Below are 22,009 nucleotides of genomic sequence, written 5' to 3'. Positions count from 1 at the left end.
ATTATTGTTGTTTTTATGATGTAAAAGATTTGAGTAGCAGGAGCTAGAAAAGTATTGTAGTTTATCAAGCAAATATGTTAGAGATAAAATAAGTTAATCTACTGAATATCTTCATATTTGCATTTCACCACTATTTATCTGAAACGTTGACATAATGCTTTTACTTTTGTGTAGTTTAATATGCACTTTGGTTCAAAATTGCATTTTTAATAGATACCCAATTTGCACATTTTAAGTGCATTCTAAAGTTGGTAAAGTCCATTAATATTTGGGATAAAACTAATATTAGAATAAGTATAGTAAATTATAAATTGGTAGTGTAAAATGAAGACCCCTTATACTTTATTGCAGGAGAACACTGCCACCTGGTGGTGTTGAGACATCATTTTTTGTGTGTTTTTGTAGTAATGCTGATTATTAAATGCAGTCATGTCTGTTTGAGGATAAATACATTTAGTTTTTTATTTCAAGTTATTTTTACATAGTTGTTTCCCTCAAAAGTGCAGCCTATAGGCCCTGAATTCCATAAGCTATATCCAAAAAAGTGTCCTCTTTGAGCCCATAATCCCATATTCAGAGGTGGACACAATAACAGAAACCCTTACCTGCGTTCCAATTTAGCAATACTGCGAACTATTGCTTTAAAAAATGCTGCAGAAATTAGACAACATATATTATTAACTCCTCTGAGCTGAGCGTTATTTTTCTTTTTTCTAATCTTAGAAAGTGTACAGTCGTTTTGACTTTTTTTTTTATAATGTCATTAAATAAGAAATTAACTTTGCACCTCAGTAAAGCCAAACTGGACAAGAAGTCCTTTGCGATGTCATTTTGAACATCTTAACGAGCTCCATCTGGGACATATTTACTAAAGTATCCGGCTATATGTTCCTGTTATTGTGTCCCATCCATATATTACCATGACCTGTAGGAGTTAAAAAGCTTGGCGGATTTGTTTTATTTGTCACAGTAAAGTTTTAAATTGCATTCATATCAAAACATTTAAGGAATAGGCGTCTTTACCATGGCCTTTACAGTGAGAATTACGGTGGTTCCTCCTGGACTCCTGGACACCTGGTCTCCCCCCCCCCCCTCCACAAGTTGCGTAGCAGTGACACACCTGCAGAGGGACTGGCACAGGTAGATCCAGACCTCTGGCTGTTCTCTGGCACTTCATGCCTGTCATCTCCAAGTAATCAGCTCCACAGATATGTGGTTGCTGCGCCCGGGTTGTAATTTAACATGGTCTGATTTACATTACGCGCAATGAATGTCACATGGGGTTTGCTGACCGTTTTGAGTCTGGCGTGCCACACGGAGTCGAGGTGCTCGCCGACCTCTTATTATAAGAACTGTTGGATCCGACGCTTCCCCGGGATTTTCATCAATATCGAGGAGTCTCAGCGGAGAGGAGCGCAGCTTCTCAAGTCTTACCAGGAGGAGACCGCGCTGAAATGCAGCCGCACTTGTTGCCTCACAAGAAACTGTGAGTAATGCTTCCTAAACAACACACATTTTGAAATAAAGTGACTTTTTGCTCTGTTATCTTACACTATGCCTCCACCTATAGGCTAATTGTAATGCCTTTCCTTTTACAGTTTCCTGTAATCTGGCAATATTTCACTATGATACAACTCAAGAAATCGTGAACTGCTTCCACCTGCACTGCCCAACACTGGAGAGCTGCATCCTCAGCCACAGAGGCAACGTGGTTCTGTACAATATCACAAAGGGTAAGTCAAGTAATAGGTCAATACTGAAATTCCTGTGATAGCCTACTATATGGTCTACAACTACACCTAATATCGAAAACAAGTACTTAGTTAATTTACTATTACTATTATAAGTAGTCTCATTTTCTGCAACTTCCTACTCTTACCCTTCTGTATTTGAGATGTTACTATTTTACATAATTCTGCATTACATTCAGTGGACAACACTTTAGATCATTATAATCATCCCATGAAATAATTGTTAGCTGCTCTGTCTTTACCCTACAGTACAATACAATTATTACTGCCTTTATGAGCAGCCATAAAAGGCTCCTTACATACTAAAGCCTCAAATTGTAATCCAATATAAAAATGTTCAATAGTACAGCAATCATAAGGAAAGGATAATAACGAAACACATTTCCACCACAGACCTAGAATTACTTCTTCTTGTGATAAAAAATAATATAAAAACACATTTTTGTTTAAGAATAGTAGATGATTTAAAAAAAAAGTACAATTAAAAAGCCAGTACGTTTAGTATGTTATCAAAACTGTGGAATAAAACATAGATAAGAGACACGGTATTTTGTTTCCTAGGTGCGGATCCTGACCTGTTGGTGTTTGGGAAATATTTCACCTCTAATGTCCGTGTGTTACCGCACCACTACAGTCGAGGCAATGCCTCAGAGCTGCTGCCCCCTGACAAACGCCAGTTCATCCATCCACCTCCGCCCGCTGCACAGCCTCTGACTTCAGCACCCACAGTTGCACCCCCCACCACAGCAAGCAGAGCGCTCACCACCTCCACCTCCATCCCTGCCACCAGTACCACCACACAGCAGAGTGCCAGTGAGCCTTCCACAGCTCCCACAACTACAGCTGCCTTGTCCTCCACTCCACAGACTCCAGGAAATCTCCTATCTTCAGAAAACCATGCACAAACGACCCCTACCACCTACGCCTCTTCTTTTTCACCCAGCTTTACTATGCTTCCTTCACCCATCACAGCAACCCCCCTCATCCCTTACAATCACAAGACCACTCCTGCCTTTTTTACCACAACTGCACAGCCCTCCACATCCCCCAGCAGCTTCTCTCAGCTGGCCACCAGCCCTCCAACTTCCACATCTCTTATGGGCAGTATAGAGGGCAGCAAACAATCCCCGAACGACACAAAGAGCAGTCCGGCGAGGAACCACACTGCGGGCAGTGAAGAAGGCCATGGTGTCAGCGGGGAGGACACCTTTGGGGGTTTGGGACCTGGGTGGCATGTAGCTGCTCACACTCTGCTGGTTGCAGTGGCCGTCTTCATCGCGGTGCTGCTGAGCTGCTGCTGCTCCATCCTGCTGGTCGTGAGCTGGAGGGGTCAGAGGAAGAGGATGGGACGATACCGGACATCGTTTAGAGGGAAAACTGGCTCCATGCGTCTGATAAAGTACGTGCTGGTCAGAGAAAGCTCGTGAAAGTAGTGCCTAAAAAAACAACAATGTTTCTAAAGAAAGAATCCAGGATGAAGTGTAAAGTGTAAATTTGCACTGCAACTTTGTAAAATATATTTTGTGTACTGGATTACTAATAGCTTTTACTTAATTCTAAACAAAAAGGGATAATACTGTTAATGTAAACTGATGCATTAAAGTTACAATTCTGTATATCTAAGCTAAACAGGCAGAGGTATTTAGTGCATTAGATGAGATTACTAAATACATAGTTGCCATGATTTTGGACTCACTTGGGACGCAATGACATTTGACAGGAGAAACTGAGCCAGTGCGTTTGCCCGCAGGAATTTGCCTGAAGAAAGATGATATGATGGCAATTGGGCTGACCTACATCATGGTGTACTTCAATGAGATCTAAAGGATGTTGATGCCACACCGCAAAAACTTTGGCAAGTTGTATAAGTGGGACTTGAGGGGCGCTTCCAAGAAAACAAGGACAGCTACAATTCAATTCAGAATCGTAAACGATGTGCAATGATGGATTACTTTTGCCTGCTGGGCTTCAGCGTTTAACCCCTCCCTCAGTCCAGCACATCTCCTGAGTGCACTGGGTTTGTTCTGACCTAGAAGTACACGGACCAGGGACCAGAACTCCCAAAGAAGCGCAAAGTACTTTCCCCAAACCTGCTGCTGAAAGCATCCTTTCACTGGGGAGCCACTCCTCGAGCTGACAGTGAGGAGAGCTGGATGTTGGGCTAGGATCAGACTGAATGAGGCTTTCATGACAGAGAAGGCTTTAATCATCACACAGACGGAACACTTAATAACCGCTTACATTAGGGTTTCATTTTTTTGTAATAAAGACAGCATCATACACCCGATTAGACAGTGTTTTGGAAAATAAATACATTAGTTGAGACCCTTTAAAGATGTTATATCCTGATATATATTTGAGCAGTAAATACCTACAGTAATCTCGTTTGTGTTACTTGTACATAGATGGAATCCAAAATGACACGAGGCCCCAAGTACTTAATGTTTTTTTGTGGTCCCTGCTGCTTATTTCCACCATGTTCACGTAGTTACATTTGTACATAAAGCTGTATTACAGGTTGAGTACTTTCTTCACAGCCTGTTTGTACTGCAGAATGGTGATCTCGCTCTCTCCTTCATTCATCAGCCTCGTGACAGAGTCCTTGTACTCCTGAACCTCTTTTTTCCCCAGCAGCTGCTCTCGTACTTCCTCGTCCTCTCCTTCTCCGGCCACTTTCATGCGTACCAACATGCTTAAGATGTTCTTTTGGGACGGGCTTTCTTCCCAGCTGTACTCCTCCATGTCGGCCACGGTCTTCTCAGCCTCCCAGGCCTCGGTTTTCTGAGGAATGAGAAAAATAGGACACCGTTTTTTAACCAATGAAATGTATGTGTTTGTTTTACAGCATTATGTCAATATTTTCAAAGCAGGGTAGCAAGAAATGACCAGAATTACATATTTTATGATTCAGGATTCTCTAGTTTGGGGGCACCAGATGTTAAATATGGGGGTCTTGGGTCACCCCTCGCCCCTTCTTTGATGCTCCTCTCACAGAGATAGTGTTTCTCTATACGTAGTGCCCCCTCCGCTGCCCGTCTAACTGTCATCACATTCCCTTGAGAACAGCCAGCCCATTGTGCAGCAGCTTTAAGCCCTGCTGCTCTGCAGGTGTTTGAGGTTAATGACCATCATTACCACAATACATATCTGATCCGCATCACATCCCGTCCGACAAAGTTCAGGCCTTAATGAGTGAGGAGCACTAGCTTCTCGGCAGCTTCCTTTGAACAAATGAAGGCCTGATATACAGTAGCATTATTCTTAGGGCTGCAACTATGGATTATTTTACTAATGAACGATTAGTCCGTTGATCCAACAGGGATATGATAATTACTTGTAATAAAGATATATATATGCCCGCCTCTTTAATTGAAGCCACGAGTAGGTTCCTTTTTATACAAATCAACATCTTTTGCTTAAATTGAAAATAATATCTTGTATTAGAATAATGAATAAAACAACCTTACTACATTTGATTTCAAGAGAAAGTTTAGCAGTGAAAGTTTAAGTTCTGTGTTCCAATTTTCTTCCCGATGCTGTTGTGGCTTTATTAAATAATGTAGAGTGTTACCAGCATTGAAACCATGTCTGAACTTGCATTCAATATCAAGTAGTGTGGTCAAGCAACAGAATAACTGATAACTTGCCAATTAGCATTTATATTTTTAGTTTTGGAAAACTTCTTGGGCACGGATTCAGAAACGCAGTTGGAGTGCCTCTAGTGTCTGACTTCTCTCCAGCTTGCAGGCAGCGTTGAACACTCTGCCCCAGCGCTGGCCTGGATTAGCACAAACTGGAATTAGCAGGGAAGGTCCGTCTCCTTGAGTGGGGAGATAAAATCACCTCAGTGGCTGCTAACAATTGGCCTCTTTGTGGGCTAGCATTACAACCTGAAAGCAACGCTATGCTCACAGCTTCCACCAGCCTGCTGGACAAGCACTGTGCCTTCCATTGTGTGTCCAAAAGGGCAGCGGCCGGTGTTCAGCTTCCTGGCTTGGACACCTTTCCCAACTGAGAGAATTAGTTTTTTAGAAATGTGACTAAGCCATGACGGGAATAGCTCCCGAAAGGCAATGGTTGCACAATAAGACACTCATTTTCTTTTATGTGGCTGGCTGCAAATTCATGCGCGCTGTGCCTGAGCTAATGACCTGGTGCAGACTTCTCTGATGTGGCATGGCTGGCTTAATGTGAATTAAGAGTATCAGGGTCAACACCTGATAGGGGAGTTTGTTTCGCCCCAACCTGTGGAGAAATGTCAACTGGACAATGCTGCTGTTTGCAGTCCCCCCTGCCCATTCAAGGCTGATTCCTCCCTAATGGGCTCCGTCTCTCAGATCGCAGAGCAACAGGGGCGATGATTCCCCTGGTAAAAAGAGACTTGGCCATTTGGCTAACCATAGGTAAATGTCACTGAAGATACAGATAAAGGAATACAAATCTTTACAGGAATGTCCTTGTTGTTATGTTATATTTTTTGCTAACTTTTTTAAAATAATATTTTCTTCCTAAAATATATTGTTAATGTTATTTTTCCTTTTTACAAAGTCTTAGTCCAGTTTAGAGACATTTCATTTGAACACTAAGCTGTAAATTCAGGACTTCACCATTGAATTCAATACTGCTTTATTTATATATTTTGTTGAATGCAATAATAATAAAGGCTTTAAAATGTCCATCCATCCATCTTCTCCCGCTTTTCCGTCAGGGTCGCGGAGGTAACAGCTCCAGCAGAGAGCCCCAAACTTTCCTTTCCCTGGCCACATCAACCAGCTCTGACTGGGGGATTCCAAGGCGCTCCCAGGCCAGCGAAGAGATATAATTCCTCCACCTGGTCCTAGGTCTACCCCTCGGTCTCTTCCCAGGCTTTAAAATGTAACTATGTATAATTCATAGGCACAAGATAGCCTCCCTGCTTACTAAACCACTATCATCTGAAGGCATTATCTTTTCTTATTTCATGGAATTTGCATTTTTAGTTCAAGTAATAAATTGGCTAATAGTTCCTTTACACCAATAATGCATAATATATCAAGTGCAGGGCTTGCAGGTACTGTGATACCCTTTTTATAAACACGCTTTTTGCTTTATCTTACTCCTTAAGTAGATAGGAAGTTGCTTGTATACAACTGTTACTACGTGACCACTTATTTCCTGTTTTCTTTATCCGGATTATAGCCGTCTTGTGTGTGTGCAAAACAAAACCTTTAAAAAGAGCGCGCACACTGAAAGGACAGCAGGTCAACAGTTTGTGTGAGAGACTGATGCATCTTCACAATGTCATCTTTAGTAAAAGACAGAAATGGGCCAGTGAGCAAAGCAGAGTAGAGACAAAAATACAACATTTTCTACTCACCCAGGACTCGTGGTAAAGCACAGTTAGCAGGTACATGGCATACTCCTGATTCTGCTTCCTCAATGGGCAGCTGGTGAAGGAAAGGAGGAAAAGGAGGTGAATTAGGGCATTTCTTGACTACTAATTTAGTATTGTGAACCTTAAAGAAGGTGTTTACCGATCAGCTGTGAGGGAGAGGATATCGGTGTCTTTGCAGTATCTCTCTCCAACAAGTTTGAGCATCTTCTTGCGTGCATGGTCATCCAGATTTAGACTGGATAGTTTTACCTGTGATGGCAATGAAACAATTGGATTATTTACTGTAGAGAAACAGTAAAAGCACTTGCTTTTTCACATAAAGCTTTGCGATGTAAAGAGGAATACACAGACAATAAGATTAGGGCAGATGTGATTTCATTATGTACTATATCTCCTGTCTGAATCTCTATCCCGTAGACATAATAAAACCACATCCCAGACTAATTGTATTAAAGCTGTATGGAGTTTTGACTGTGTTGATTAAAAACACGATACTTTTTACAGATGAAAATCAGAACGTTAATGCTCAAAGTAAACTCTAAGTCCCTCTCACAATGGATGAATGGAAACCAGAGATTATTCCATGATTCCTTTTTGTCTGTAGCCTTGATTTAGAATAATTTCTAAGAAGCAGCAAACTGCATCTAAAAGACAATTTTGTACAAGATGTTCTTTCCAACAATTCAACTAAAGAAAACCTTACTGCATGCATTCAACATTCAAAAAGCTGAAAGAGTTTTTGTGAAACTGAAACTGTGTGAGATTTGCCCTCTGATCTATTTTTTTTTTGCCTAATCCACCTGGATTAATGTCTGAATAATTCCTAGCATGCTGATATAATCTAAGGCGGAGTGTCAGTGGAGCAGATGGCTGGTGATTACTGCTAAAAAAAAAATCCACCTAGAAAATGACAGATTTGTCACAGGCAGTTTTGATTGCTGTGAGTCTGTGTTGTGAAGCTTGACTTCATGTTTTACAATGAGAGATGTTTTGCAGAACGGTATTATGGTTCACCTGTGAAAAATTCATGATAAAACACAAGAGAATAACAAAACCATTTTCTTTGGACTCCTAAAGCCAGAGTAGAAACTGTTCAGCCACCAAAAAGAAAATCGTTTTTTGCTCTGTTCTTCCTTTTCTAAGATCCTGAACTTTAAAACACAAACCTGTCACCTTCACACAGAAGTAATGTGGTAGTGATGTGAATAAATATTAGCTACATTACGCTTTTTGTTGACCTGTGTGGACCAACTCTAAATGTAAATTCCATGCTCTACATTTTTCATACCATACTTTAACTGGCCAGTCTATGTTGCATTTGTTGACTTCTTGATCATGCTTTAGTATTCTTACGGTTGAGTCTGCTTTTGGATGGCTTGTGGTTGTTATGCGTTTACATATATGTCTCTCGAGGCGGATTGTACATGGCTGGATTAGTGGTAGGGGGGGATTAAGAGAAATATTAAAATGTCCCAACATTATATGTCGGTGATGTATGTTTTGATACTTTTTTCTGTGAAAGCTTTAGTTGACAAACGTGTCCAATGAAGTTAAACTAACACAACTACAACAGCAGCAGCTTGAACACATGTCAAATATGCTTTTATGGTTAAATTCTCTGCATACTTGATAGTATAATTTCTTAGGTTTCAGGTCAGTGGACAAAGAGCTTCTCCCTAGATAAGTCATGATGTCAGCTGGTGATTATACATCGCTGTAAATCTCTAATCTCATTTTTCATGTCAGGCTTCGCTGCACATTACTTTCTATACATCTATAAAACCCAGTCAATGCAAAGTTAATCAGGTATAGCTGAGGCCAAAACATATTTATAGAAACTGTAAAGGAAAACTTGGAAAAGCACCAAGACTCACTTTGAGATGAACCACCCGAGCTGAAGGGTTTCTGAGAGACGGGCCTGCGGATATGTAGTCTGTGCTTTCCACTTTGATGGGGAAGTGCTCGTCACACTTGGCGTCAGTGTCCAAGGCAGAGGGCCACTCTGTACAGAACGCTGACAGCAGAGAAAGAGATATTAAAAACACTGACTAAGCCTAAGATATATGTATTAAAGTTAACATTATTTGCTGCTAGACATCAACACAGAATAAAATCTCTTAAGAATAATTTAAAAAAAATTACATTTCAGAGCTTCACAGTGTTTCCTGATCGCCACTGGTGTCAAATGCAGAAAATTGGGAATCTGAAGGAAATAAGCAAGATACAAACAGTAAAAATTCATACTACAACAATATAAAAAAGGTCCTGCAGTAATTATATCTTCATTTAGAAAGTGGAACGCAAAATTCAATCAAACAGTTTTCTGGACCGTCTACAAAAATGATGTAAGAAAGGATTAGATTTCAGAATACACTGGTGTTTAATGTCACAGAAAACAAAGAGGAAAACAGAATCTATCCTCTTCTTCCTGTGAATAAAGTATGTTATATATATATTTTCTATTTTGAAATCAAATAACAAAGTGTATAGGTCACAGGTTAAGAGAAAAAACATAGAAGAGTTTTAATTAAAAAATAAAACATTTCAAGCATCAAGCACTAAGAACAGTTAAGCCCTCTTGGCAGAGCTAGATAATGAAATCAATATCGTTATGCTGCAGGGCAGTGATCCAGCTGTGGGGTGGGGTGGGGTTAGGGGGGTGTAGTGGATCTGCGAGTGGCTGCAGTCCAGATGGAGCAGCTGGTGTCTGGTCCCAGCAGCTCAGTAATCCGGGGACAGAAACAGAGCCACAGGGCAGAGCAAAAAGTGCTCCATGATCCTGCAAGGCTACAATTAACTCATCATGATGAATACCAGGAAGTAAATGCCAAGGTATACGGATACAGCCCATAGTCAAGTTTATTTCCACATTTGGAGCCTGTAGCTGATTTGAATCCTATTAAACTTGTCCAAATAGCTCTACAACTCAGTATCTAAAGTTGCAAAAATGCATCCCTGTGCTGTGTGGCTCCACGTAATTAATGAAGTCTGACCTTATTCTAAATGTTTACTTCATACGATAAGATAAAAAAAAAGAAAAAGGAATCACATCTTGAGAGCAGTTAGGATGCTGCAGTTGTTTTAAAATCCTTGAAATATCTCCACTGTAATATTCTCAATGACGTCTTTCATATAACCTATTAAACTGCACGATACACCAGAATGCCTTTCCCAATTGTCAGTGATGTAAAAATCTTTCATTAAGATTGACTTCTTATGCTTTGGACCTCCTCTTAACAAAATCTTAAAATACATTGTTAGAATGTCTTTGGATACTTAAAAATGTTCATATAATTGATGAGGTCTGGAACATTGGAGAAACCCATGGACTAAATGAGAACCAAAATAATGTTATTTAACCTGCGGGTCCAGATCGAGTAAAGCATTTATTACTAAGTAAAGTAGTATCCAAAGGTGTCCTTGTGTGCTTCAACTGCTTCCCAAAGGATACTTCATCAATATACAATAGAAATTCACTCATTTGATTCTTTTCTACTTTTTGTGGATAAGGGAGAACTTTCCCCTCTACCAACCCCCACCAACCAGTGGGGGGAGGTAGAGGGTATTTTGTTTCTCATGTGTATTTCTTTATGGATTTTTTTTACATTTTTGCTTCAATAAAAGTGTCTTTAAAAAGAGAAAAGATAAATGAGATCTTACCTTGATCAGTTCCAAGTTGCCCTTCTTTTCTGGAGGAACGCCTCCCTTCATGGGATAGCCCATCCGCACCGGCAGGGGGACAGTGCTCGGTCTGAAGGGGGTGGCTGTGGGGTAAACAGAACTCCAGTCCTGATCCACCGCCATCTTATCTGTCCTTGGCGGCCCTGACTGAAACAAAACACAAGAAAAGGGAGGCTTTCCATTAAGAAAATCTGTGACCGTGCATTGCAGAATAATGATGATACGTGTACAATGTGTGAAGCTTCACCTTGGAAAACAGACATTAAAGCTGCAGACTTACACTTCTCCTGGGTCTTTTGACGAATCCCTGACCATGGCCTCTTTCAGGACGACCTAAAATGTAAAACATTTCCGGTTTAGTCACAAACAAACTACATATACAGCATTGCATGTCATGCTGCCAACACTGTAATCTGCAGATATTGTAAACTTAAAAACACAGCACAAATCACTTTTCTGAAATGAAGTTTTTTGCTTACTTTATTTGTGATTACTTATATTTCAACAATGCACTTACTTTGAGATACCATGTATTTAAGGTGTATTTCATAGTATGATTGACCTCTGGTTATAAGAGCCACAGAAATGTGTTGTTAATTTGTCAGTAGACTTGTTGATATAAAGAAAAATAATAGGCAAGAATTTAGATGTGTCCTTATGCAGTTTTTCAAGGAATACATACCAAAAATTCCCAAGATCCAGCTTTTAAATGGAGAGCATTTGCTGCCTTTTTTGAAAGTAAAATGAATTTGCTTGTTTTGTGAAGTAAGACCAAATACACATTAAGCATAAAACATTGTGATAAACACATTTAATTTGATAAACAAAATATGATTTAAATCAACAAGCACAACAATTACCTGATAACCACAATAACTTAACTGCAGCTAGCAGTTGTAAATAGCCAAATATTATTATAGCAATTGTATAATACATCCATTTTCTAGACCATGCATCTGTCTTTTTACCTATTGTAGGTATCACTACTGTAGTTGGATAGATAATGATTGCAAATAAATAATCATCAGGTTACTGCCATAATGAACCTATAACAGAGCCCCCATAAAAACTCCTGGAACTGCCTCAACCGTGGATGTATAAAGCTTCAATACACATCGATACAATTCAAATAGCTCTATTTACACATATGGTTGTCCCTGTATACAGCTGATGTGTCCTGTTTCAAGTTAAAACAGTGACTGCTAATGTAAATTACTGTCAAAGTACAGGGGGACAGTAACTTGGCCTTGGTAAGCAAACAGCACCCATGCCTTTAGCTAAGCGTGCACTACGAATGAGTGTGTTATGTGTCTAAGCAGCGGCAATAAAACTCACCTTTATTTCCACCACCAGAATGTGTAGGTAACCCAGTCGCGTATGTGGCTCTGCTCAGTGATTTGTGAAGTCCAACACCAGAAAGATTAATTCGACCTAGGGACAGAAATGCCTTACTTGCGTGAGATGCCATGTTTTCCCAATGACTACGGCGTGCTGTCAGGGTCAAATAAGGCGAATTGCGAAACGTTATCACGGTGCAGTGTGAGTTATCAGCGCCTCCTAACGGTAAACACGGGTATGTAATCACAGTTCGTGAAAGATAATGGGACTACATCCGGCCCTGTTACAATTTCTTTAAAATATAAGAAACCATTTTGGTTGAAATAATTCAAAATAGCTGTTTTCATCCGTATGAACACGATAACTTTATTTGATTTCAGGCTGCAACTGTGCAAGTGTGCCAGCTGCTGCTTTCTGTGGTGCGTTCAAATGAGCTTGAAAAATGTGAACCCATTATTTCCGAGGAATAAAGGCCTACGTTTAGCCGTATGCTTCATGAAAACACACCCACGATAACGCGAGAGTGAGGCATATGCATGACATATTTCGGTTAGATGTATAAAAGGGGTTGAACACAATTAAAATGTTGAAGGTCAATGAAAAGTTGATGAACATACTGAGTTGAGTTCACTTCCGTTTAAAAGAAGCAGTATGGATTTAAGTGATACTTAAAAGTCAAATGGCATCAACCGCACCTAGCATGAAAAGAGAAGCACCTGCATGTGGGGTAAGCTGGCAAATATTTCTTTGTGTTGTAAAGATGTCTAGAAGCGTGCTTATACAATACCAAGCTAGTTTAAGAAGGTGGTGGGAAAATATCCCCTAGTTCATGAATGCAGCATAAGTCCATGCACAGGCTGCGATGCACTTCAAAGAGAGAAGTCCTGCAGGCGGCAACCGATGTGAGACTTATGGGTTTCATTGTTATTCTGATGTTAATGCTACATTTCAGCGCTGGAACATGAGTTCAGTCCTATTTTAATTCAATTATTTAACTATTGGATTTTATTTAAGAAAAACAAAACAAAATCCGAACTTGTTGCCTGGCTTCTGAAATAATTTCCGTTTATTTATCACCGAATACAACTTGAGGAGTGTTTCTGCAGTTTCAGGTAAGATTTGACACATTAGCTTGACATCCTTTTGCTTTTCACTCTAATTCCCTAAGGGTATAGCGTTAATTGAAGCAAATATTGAGTTATCATTTGCTTGATGATGCAGCGTCATTAAACATACCTTTTATTTAGTTTATTGCTAACACAAGATAGTTTTGCAGATAAAAGGAGGAGAACTCGTTTCTTTAGGGAGTGGAATCTAAATGTGCTAATGTTTTTCAACCCACATGCTGTGCTTTCAGTGGTGATAGATGTCCGGGTCGGTTCAGATAGCGTCTGACATTGTGTGTGTCATGAAGGTGTGTTTTATAGGTAGAAACTCTATCTTCAGGGAGACAGCCGCATGTGTGGCTGTTGTCATCAGTTCGCCCATAGTTGAGGACAGATATGGACGGGGGTGGCTGCCTCCAATTAGACTACCTCTTTTGTCCCATGACACTTTTTCCGATGCTTTTAGGCCACATCCGGTCATCAATCACACTACCTGGTGCAGTGTCTTTCCAGAGAAGATACTGACTCACCTACCTGCCTTTGACACACTGATTAATTGTTCATACAAGGAGTAGAATTCACTTTGACTAAATGGAAACTGTTTTTGTCAAGTTGTCACACTGTCCAGACTCTGTTACATGTTCATTAGGAACACAGGGAACTGATATTACTCACAATAATTAATTAGCATGTGTTACTGATTTGCAGCTCCCTTTGAACAATTCACACAATAGACCTCTCCCCTGCTTGTTGGTATAGATTTTATTTTGGAGGTTAATTATGGCTCAAAATTAACTTGCATTTTTAGTTTCAAAGTTGTTAAGCATTGGATATTGTCATAATATTCAATGCATCGCTTGGAGTGTTGAACAAGAGAGCATGCATGAATAATGTGCTAGGAGTTAACCTTGATCAAACTGTAGCTGTAATGAAGAAAACAGAGACAAGTTGCCAAACAGTCATTAACATGGCTTCAAGCTGTCTGCAGCTTTAATAAGTCTAATCTTCCTCTGCTTGCACAATGTTTAAGCTTTTCTGATGTGACATGTTTTGTGTCCCTAACAGGGAAGGTGACATTGCAGCTGTGGCGCTGGCTTAACTTTAGATGTTGGCTGGTTAACACGACACTGGATTATTTTCTCTAAATGTTAGCAGAGTGCCTGCATTTGTTTCCCTTTCCCAGATGTGAAACTAGGCAGGTTTTGACGTCAATAAATGACAAAGCGAAAGTTCTGCAGGGCTAAATCCTCAGAAAACCGCAGCGGAAAATGGACTACTTACCTGACACATGAAGTTGTGTATAATTCGGATCTCTGGATATTGCATCCCATTTACTTTTTTTTCATTGTCATAAATCACATTGTCATAGAACTCCCTGTATAAGCATTTTCCAAGGTTTAGATGCCACTGTTATTATCTCTCAAAAATGGCATTCCCTTCTCTTTTTAACTTTACAAACATGGACTCCTCATGGCACCAACATCCTGCAGATAGCCTATATCTTGGAGTAAAAACTTGAGCTGTTACACAATGAAATACAATAGGTCTCTGATCCATGTATGTTAGCATTTCAAAAGTAACATGCTGAAGGGAATCACCTTTCCTATTGGCAAGATAGTAATCTGAGGATATTTTGTATTAAAATTAGAATTTCTGCTATGCTTGAATGTCACCTGTCACAGAAGCAGATGCTTAAATTAGTAACTTCAAGGTTAAACAACTTCTTGGTATGCTACTCCAAGAAAAAGTATATATATACTTAGGAAATATTGACGAAACAATATATTAGGAAACAAGACGAGGTTTGAATACAGTTTAATAGTGATTCAGCACATTAAGCTTTAGGTTGTCTTGTATTTTAACGAGGGATTCATAATTAACAAAGCCCTAGCTATAGAGCACAATGCTTATTTCAGTCATACTATCTCCATAACTCTTGTCACTTCTTCCACTGCAGGTATGGACTCGCATGCAGTGCAGCACAGAAGCTTCCTGTCTGCAGCGGGTAGCTAGCCATGCCTAGCTAGGTGTCTTCTGCTACTGGACTCATCCCTCGTAATTGAATCTTGGTCATAACCTCCAGGACTTTTAAATCCTTCTTGGCCCCCCTCTGAACGACACCATGGGGGAAAGACGAGCACACTCCTTTCACATGACTTGCCATGTGCAACGCGACTATGGCAGCAGGATGGGGAGCTCCTATATAAGTTCCAAACCCAACGGATATGCCAGCACGAGCCTCAGCTTGGACCAGGATATGGATGCAGCCTCCTCTACGACTACTAGTTCTGCCCTCGTGCCTACTACACCGAACTTAAGGCACTACTCTCGAGTTTTACTGGACCCCCCAGGCGGGAATAATGGATCTGGCATTTCTTCCTATCCGGCAGTGGACCCAATGATCCCAGCGCGACGGACCTTACAAAGCCAGCCCTCCATCACCTCTGTCCCTCCAGCTCTCCCTCGCTCCAGCTGGATGCTAAATCATCAAAAGGAGTTCCAGAACCCTTACACCAAGACGAGCATGCAGGGGGATGTTTACAACTTCCTAGAGAGACCTGCTGGACTGAGATGCTTCCTCTACCACTTCCTTGTGTGAGTACCTGTCTTCTTTTACCAGTCCTTCTATATCTCAGATTGGTAGCGGTGTTACTTTTATAGGCTGGCTCAAAAGACTGAATTATAATAAATAAAGATTATAATGAGCACTCATGGATAACACAGGTCACTTATCAAACGACATCAACGTGAAACTCTTAAACCCTTGTCACTCCATGCTTAAAAACTTTACATTTGAGACCTAAAAGCTGTTAAAAGTCCAGATAACTGTGCCAGTTCCCCTCTCGTTAATTATTCTAGTGCTGCTTTTCCCAGTATTAGATTCAGCTTCACAGTAACAGAGGTCTGCTTGCTGTCTGTGGTTGATTTGACATAGTCCAGGAGAAGCAGGTCAATGTGATCTTGTTAACCACACCTTTGTGTAGTCTCTTCCTTACAGATAACAAATTGGCAACCTCATTCATGAAACATGTAGCTTCCTTAAAGCTGCTAACCTGACCTGCCAGGGGAGCGCACTAAACTACAGCTAAAACACTGCTCACATGACTCGTATTATCCGATTCCACTCAGGAGCACTTTGCTCCCCTCTGTTGGGGTTAATTTGTTTGGACTGTGATAAAGTTAAACTGTTATGGCATGGTGTAATGACTGGAAATGTTTGATTGTGGAAAATGTGTTAATGTCGCATATGAACTTTAGAAAAAGGTGTTCTGTATTTTCGGCAGAATCCTTTTATTATTGACGTCCTTTCACCCAATAAAATAAATCTGACATTTTGTAAGTATGTTGAATAAGTAGTCAAAAGAATATATATTCAAATGTAATTCAAATCTGACCCTCATACGTTTTCATCTGCAAGTGCTAAATATCTATCTATAGCTAAGTCATTGAAATATTTATGTTTTTCATTCGATATGCTAAGCACATAATCGCACCATGATTAAAGAATTGAATGCATGTGATGAATAGATCAAGGACAGTAAAACACTTTTTATTTAATAGAGATAACCTATTCTCAGTTTGGCGTTAGTGCACTCTCATTTACTGCCAAAATGAAATGAAATATTCTGGCATGGCCAATGAGTATTTTCAAATACTCCAATGTATTTGGTTAAATGATTTTGTAATGGGAAGTTAAATCCCTTAAAAATCTCTTTAGGATGTGGATTAACATATAAAGCATTTCCCTTTTTGGTTCCTGACTCAGCAGTCAGGCAACTCTTGCCAATAATAACCAGGAGAGATTGGCCTGCTATGAAACTTCTGGCAACAATTTCAATGTCGGCACCGTCATGAAAGATGCTGTTCTATCAAAATCGTCCATAATCCAAACACATTTATGCCCCTATGCATTGCTTTAGCTCATTTACCCTATAATAACCTCCTCATTTGAATTTAGACTAGGACTAATGTGCAGCTATTAAAAGTGGCAGCGCTGTCTTGAAATGCAGTAGAATTAGTCGGTCTCATTAAGATATTATCTGTGTCCGTCAAAGACGAATGGAAACACTGCGGGTATTCTCTGTTGTCCTGCATGTGGGTTTTGTTTCCCCTGCATTGGTGATAGCAGTAATTGTGGCTCTAATGTTTTCCCCTTCCAGAGGAGAGGCAACCTGAGCCTGTGCTTCATTTAATATTATCCCTCTGACTGATACCCACTGACACTCTTTTAAGTAACTCTTACTTGTCAATGGCTGTCGCTTGGGGCCTTCTATTCTCCTGGCCCCTTTAGAGATTGGAAGGGAAGAAGGGACCTATTAAAGGCAGTGTTGATGACAGCCCCAGTGGGTCGGCTCTAATTCGCCTCTTCTACATTAGGATGACACTAATAGATATACAACAAACACACTCACACAGGTGGCTGCTCAATTCATCACTGACTTTATCGAGCTGATATCAGGATCAACAACATTTCCACAACGGCCAGCAGTTTAGCACATTAACATAGCACATGTTCGCACGCAGACACAGGCATGCATCTACAAAAACACACAAACACAGATGTGCATATGTGAGTTGCAGAATATAATGAAAGAGATTACAGTGTTATTAGCTCATAGAGGATTTTATTATTACTCTCATCAACACTCCATCTGGCTGTTTCCGAACATCTGTCCAATCAACAGGTAGCATTATGGGATAACACAAATCTATAGGGAGACATTTGACACAAATTATTGCTTCTATAACACATACATACATGATCTATAGAGTGATGGATTTGACTGATTTGTTTTGATTCATGAAAGCTTGTATACATCCCAATTATTGTAGATAAGAGGCTTTTTCGATTATCTTTGCAATACTTATTCATACAAATTTATCCGAAACCTGAAGAAATTCAATTCACATTACTTTAATGCAGTGTGAATGCTTTTAATTGTTCCTATTTTGCTAGCTTACTAAATTAATAATTCATGGCATAAAACTGCAAAAACAAAGGAAATGTAAGTAGTGCACAGTTACAGACTTAATTGAGGAGTTGGTGGCGAGCAATCCCTATCTTCTTGATAGGTATTAATTGTGATACTTAATAACAAAATGTGCATATGATATATAAAATGTCATGCTTATCCAACTCCATGACTAGATCAGCAGGAACACAAACATACACCCATATTCCATGATGACAACAGAAATGGTCAGAGTGGTTAGAAATCCCCTGGCATCTGGACAGCATATGATAAAAGTGCCCGAAAAAGAGTCTTATGCAATAGGATGCAAACTCAACAGCACACCCTCCCGCTGCCACTCCCTCAGAGTCTTTTACATAACCAAAGGGAACAAACTTTTACATGTGTGTCCTCGTGATTCCTAAATGCCCTTTACAATCCGACTCAAAGCCGACTGTACAACCAGGACTTGGGATTTAAAGCAGAGTTAAATGCTACCATTTACTCGAGACAAACGTTTTACCTTAAACAGTAGAACCACAGTAATTGTGGTTGTATTTCAAATGTCCTAAAGGTCTCATGAAGGTAATTTCTACTATATATCACAATGAGCAGTATGCAGTGAGAGAAAGAAGTGCAATTGTTTATCCTCGTGAAAATGCAGCAGGCCAGATGTTGTCTCGAATACTTGGTTCTTTTGTGTACTTTTATATCTGGGCAGATTATTGAAATGGCTATAGTGAATCCCCTCATCTATGTGGAGAGGGCAGAAAGGAAACCCTTGTTGGATATCTGCTTACAAGAGATTAATGACTTACCGAACTGTATGTATATCCTTTGCTCAGTAGACAGTTATGTACACTGAGAAATATTTTGTAATGATATTTTATTCTTCCTTTGAAAACTTACAAAAAAGTAAAACTAGCTATACAATGTATAGTATAGTCAAACTATACAAACCCTAATACAAAAAATAATGTTATACATATGATGTTAGTTATCAAAGGATAGCTAGCAACTGACGGATACCAGGGATAATTCATTGAAATGCATCAAATGAAAACAACCAATCTATATGCCATAGGTCTTTCATTCTTCTATGGTTTAAGTAGCCAACCGAAAAGGCGAAAATAAGAAAGAAGATTGACTTCTTTATATAACGAGATCTGTTCCATTTTAAAGTAGGTTTCTATTATAAGATCCAATGCACAATTAAGGCTCTTATTCAATTCAAATGTCAAGTTAAAAATTAACTTCTTTTTTTTGACAAACACTAGGTTTTTTTTATCGGCTGAAATGCAACCTACACCTTCACATCCCCAGGTGATTAACATGTATATAGCAGTGGTGGGCCGTCAGGGCCAGCAAGGCCTTCTCTGCTGGCCTAAACATCATCAGAATATAAATTTAATTTTGATATATTTTTTCCACAAATATGTATTAAATTATTCCCCATAGTCTATTCTCTTCATTTTATAGCGTTCGTCTTGGCTGCGCTGCTTCCAGCCTCAGAACGAGATTTGGAGGGCTGGCCTTTATGTTAGAGCTTTTATCCAATCATATTTCAGCCATAATGTGTTGCTAGGGTCAAAGAAATCTGCCCTTAGGCCTTCAGAATCAACAGTGCGGGCGGCTGTAGCTTAAAGTGAACGCAAACAAAACTGTGGCGTTAACCAATCAGATTTCGAGGTGGCGACAACGGGCCAGCTAGCAGGCGTACGCTAACGTTAGCACGTGCACATCTTCTGATTGGATACGCACTATTGAGAGGCAGAGCTAGGCAGTAGGCAGAGCCATACAGTCTATGGGCAAAGCTAGCAAACAGAACTAGAACTTGAGCGAGCTAATTTGTGTAGATTTCTACAAGCTATTTTTTTCAACCCACAATGGCTGAAGGAGGAGACGAGATCAATTTGGTCGAAGATATAATTACAACGCCATTTTCAAAACGAACTTTTCAAGTAAAGCTACACATCTTGAAAAGGGAACGACCAACTCCAACGCTAGTGAGCCTAGCACAGCAGGGAAACTACGAGCGGTACCCCTGGCTCACAGCCTCCGAGAGGCACTGCAAATTGTACTGCCGGGAATGCCTGGTATTTGCAACTGATCGATTTGGTGTTTGGAGCCACACTAAATTTGCAAACTTGAGTTGTCTAACCAAGGCAGCAACGAGACACCAAAGCACAGCTGGGCACTTGGAAGCACTGGTGCTTTTGAAAACCTTTGGGGACACCCGAGTGGATCTACAGCTCAACGAACAAGTGCGCAGGGAAACGGAGCTCCACAACGAAAGGGTGAACAAAAATAGGGAAATATTGAAAGACTGATTGATTGTGTCCTGTTTTTGGGTAAACAGGAACTTTCATTTAGGGGACACGATGAAAGCGCCGAGTCCAGAAACAGAGGAAACTACGTGGAGCTTCTTTCTTTTCTTGCTGAGAACAACACAGATTTGCATTACCACCTGTACACAAACAACATGTTTACTGGGACGTCAGGCAAATTACAAAACGACCTGATTTATGCTATTGCTGAAGTGATGGGAGAAGAGATCAAAATGAAGATTAAAAAAGCACCCTTTGTCGCTGTTATGGTGGACGAGACGTCAGATGTGGGTAATGTAGCACAGCTGGCACTTGTTCTGCGTTATGTGACGGACACAGGTGTCAAGGAGCGGTTTGTCAGATAATCTGATTAATTAAGTTAACTGTAAATGCTGATGTATTGATTATAAATGCTTCAGAAATATTAATATAACTCTGTTGTACTTGACTATGTTAAGGTGATGCAACGCCTGGTTATACTGCGTTTCTGTCTTAATGTATAGTTTCTAGAGCCATGGCGTCATAATGATGGTATTAAGAGGTGGAATAATTCAGGTAGGACTGTGTAGGACATCACTGAAGGCCTAGGTGTGAAATGCACAGCCCGCCACTGGTATATAGTAATAAAAAAATATATAAATCAAGGACTTTGCCAATAAGTACAAGACTATGTAAAGCATTATGGATGTTTATAACATTTACAGACCTGACAATATGTCAAAATTATTTTTAACACTCTAACCTTTTTATAATCAGGTCATTTTTGAACTTTTTGTGGTCGATCCTAGAGCCACAAAGTTATGCAACCTTAGCATCACAGTCTAACCAACTCTTAAATACTTTGGATGGTTTGTACATGCACAGCTGAATTAAACAGAGAAGCTGAGGGTATTATCCTCTGGTGTTGTTGCTGATGTTGAATCTGACACAGCTGGTGAAGTTACTGAGTGACACATGCTATTTCTCTTCCGATTCATAATGCCCTGAAAACCTGCAAGTACTTTTGGAAGTACTATGTGGACAAAATGATGGCTAAGACAGCAAGGAATATCCCTATTTGTGACCGGTGGCTGATGTGGTGTAATCCATCCTAAGCCGTTCCATTGGACGGGATGGGGATGGGGGGGGGGGGGGGGGGGGGGGGGGGGGATAGCTGCTCTGACCATGATTGCTATCAGTGATGGCCCGGGCAATTTGTGTGCTTTTTTAATTCATAAGCTGTTTTTTTGTTCATGTTATGTTAAAGAAGCAGTCAGAATACAGAGGTGTTTAGCCCTAAAACAAATAAGTAAATATTATGGGAGTTAAATTTGGAAGTTGTGTAGAAAACAAATCCCCCCCCCCCAGTCCGTTGAATAGGATTTGTTTGCCGGTACCAGACTAAATACAGAATGTTTTTTGACACATATTTGGCCTTTAACAAATATTGCACTTCTGGCAATTGCTATTTTGTAATACATTCATATTTATTGTTTAAGTT

General features: G+C 40.0%; 3 protein-coding genes across 4 annotated transcripts in view; 2 read left to right on the top strand and 1 right to left on the bottom strand.

Moving 5' to 3' along the window:
- Window positions 1-1,266: 1,266 nt before the first annotated feature.
- Window positions 1,267-3,187, top strand: LOC134879642 (MANSC domain-containing protein 4-like). Its single transcript, XM_063906147.1, has 3 exons — window positions 1,267-1,486; window positions 1,599-1,733; window positions 2,313-3,187. Exons 1-3 carry the CDS (start codon window positions 1,267-1,269, stop codon window positions 3,176-3,178), a joined length of 1,221 nt encoding a protein of 406 aa, XP_063762217.1. The 3' UTR covers window positions 3,179-3,187.
- A 747-nt stretch (window positions 3,188-3,934) lies between these two features.
- mrps35 (mitochondrial ribosomal protein S35) lies at window positions 3,935-12,319 on the bottom strand. Its single transcript, XM_063876454.1, has 8 exons — window positions 12,142-12,319; window positions 11,087-11,139; window positions 10,786-10,953; window positions 9,268-9,328; window positions 9,000-9,139; window positions 7,265-7,374; window positions 7,108-7,177; window positions 3,935-4,532 (listed from the first exon to the last, which is right to left on the bottom strand). Exons 1-8 carry the CDS (start codon window positions 12,272-12,274, stop codon window positions 4,263-4,265), a joined length of 1,005 nt encoding a protein of 334 aa, XP_063732524.1. The 5' UTR covers window positions 12,275-12,319; the 3' UTR covers window positions 3,935-4,262.
- A 700-nt stretch (window positions 12,320-13,019) lies between these two features.
- kcnq1.2 (potassium voltage-gated channel, KQT-like subfamily, member 1.2) overlaps window positions 13,020-22,009 on the top strand; it is a 149,732-nt gene continuing 140,742 nt past the window's right edge. For both annotated transcript variants that reach the window (XM_063899098.1, XM_063899106.1), the window contains exons 1-2: window positions 13,020-13,256; window positions 15,208-15,845. In XM_063899098.1, coding sequence (XP_063755168.1) covers window positions 15,373-15,845 — 473 coding nt within the window. In that variant the 5' untranslated portion in view covers window positions 13,020-13,256; window positions 15,208-15,372. The remainder of the gene's footprint in view (window positions 13,257-15,207; window positions 15,846-22,009) is intronic.

Source organism: Eleginops maclovinus, chromosome 2 (assembly GCF_036324505.1).
Source record: "Eleginops maclovinus isolate JMC-PN-2008 ecotype Puerto Natales chromosome 2, JC_Emac_rtc_rv5, whole genome shotgun sequence".
Taxonomy (NCBI): domain Eukaryota; kingdom Metazoa; phylum Chordata; class Actinopteri; order Perciformes; family Eleginopidae; genus Eleginops; species Eleginops maclovinus.
The sequence above is the reverse complement of the archived record's forward strand: the minus strand, read 5'-3'. Positions and strand labels throughout refer to the sequence as shown.

What these genes read in the sequence shown, in the direction of transcription:
- mrps35 (XM_063876454.1), bottom strand. Translation starts at nt 12,274, where the DNA reads ATGGCATCTCACGCAAGTAAGGCATTTCTGTCCCTAGGTCGAATTAAT. An exon ending in CTCGGGTGGTTCATCTCAAA is followed by an intron (nt 7,375 to 8,999) that starts GTGAGTCTTGGT and finishes TTGCCATCACAG; the next exon opens with GTAAAACTATCCAGTCTAAA. An exon ending in CTCTCCCTCACAGCTGATCG is followed by an intron (nt 7,178 to 7,264) that starts GTAAACACCTTC and finishes TTCCTTCACCAG; the next exon opens with CTGCCCATTGAGGAAGCAGA.
- LOC134879642 (XM_063906147.1), top strand. Translation starts at nt 1,267, where the DNA reads ATGAATGTCACATGGGGTTTGCTGACCGTTTTGAGTCTGGCGTGCCAC. An exon ending in TTGTTGCCTCACAAGAAACT is followed by an intron (nt 1,487 to 1,598) that starts GTGAGTAATGCT and finishes TTCCTTTTACAG; the next exon opens with TTTCCTGTAATCTGGCAATA. An exon ending in TCTGTACAATATCACAAAGG is followed by an intron (nt 1,734 to 2,312) that starts GTAAGTCAAGTA and finishes TTTGTTTCCTAG; the next exon opens with GTGCGGATCCTGACCTGTTG.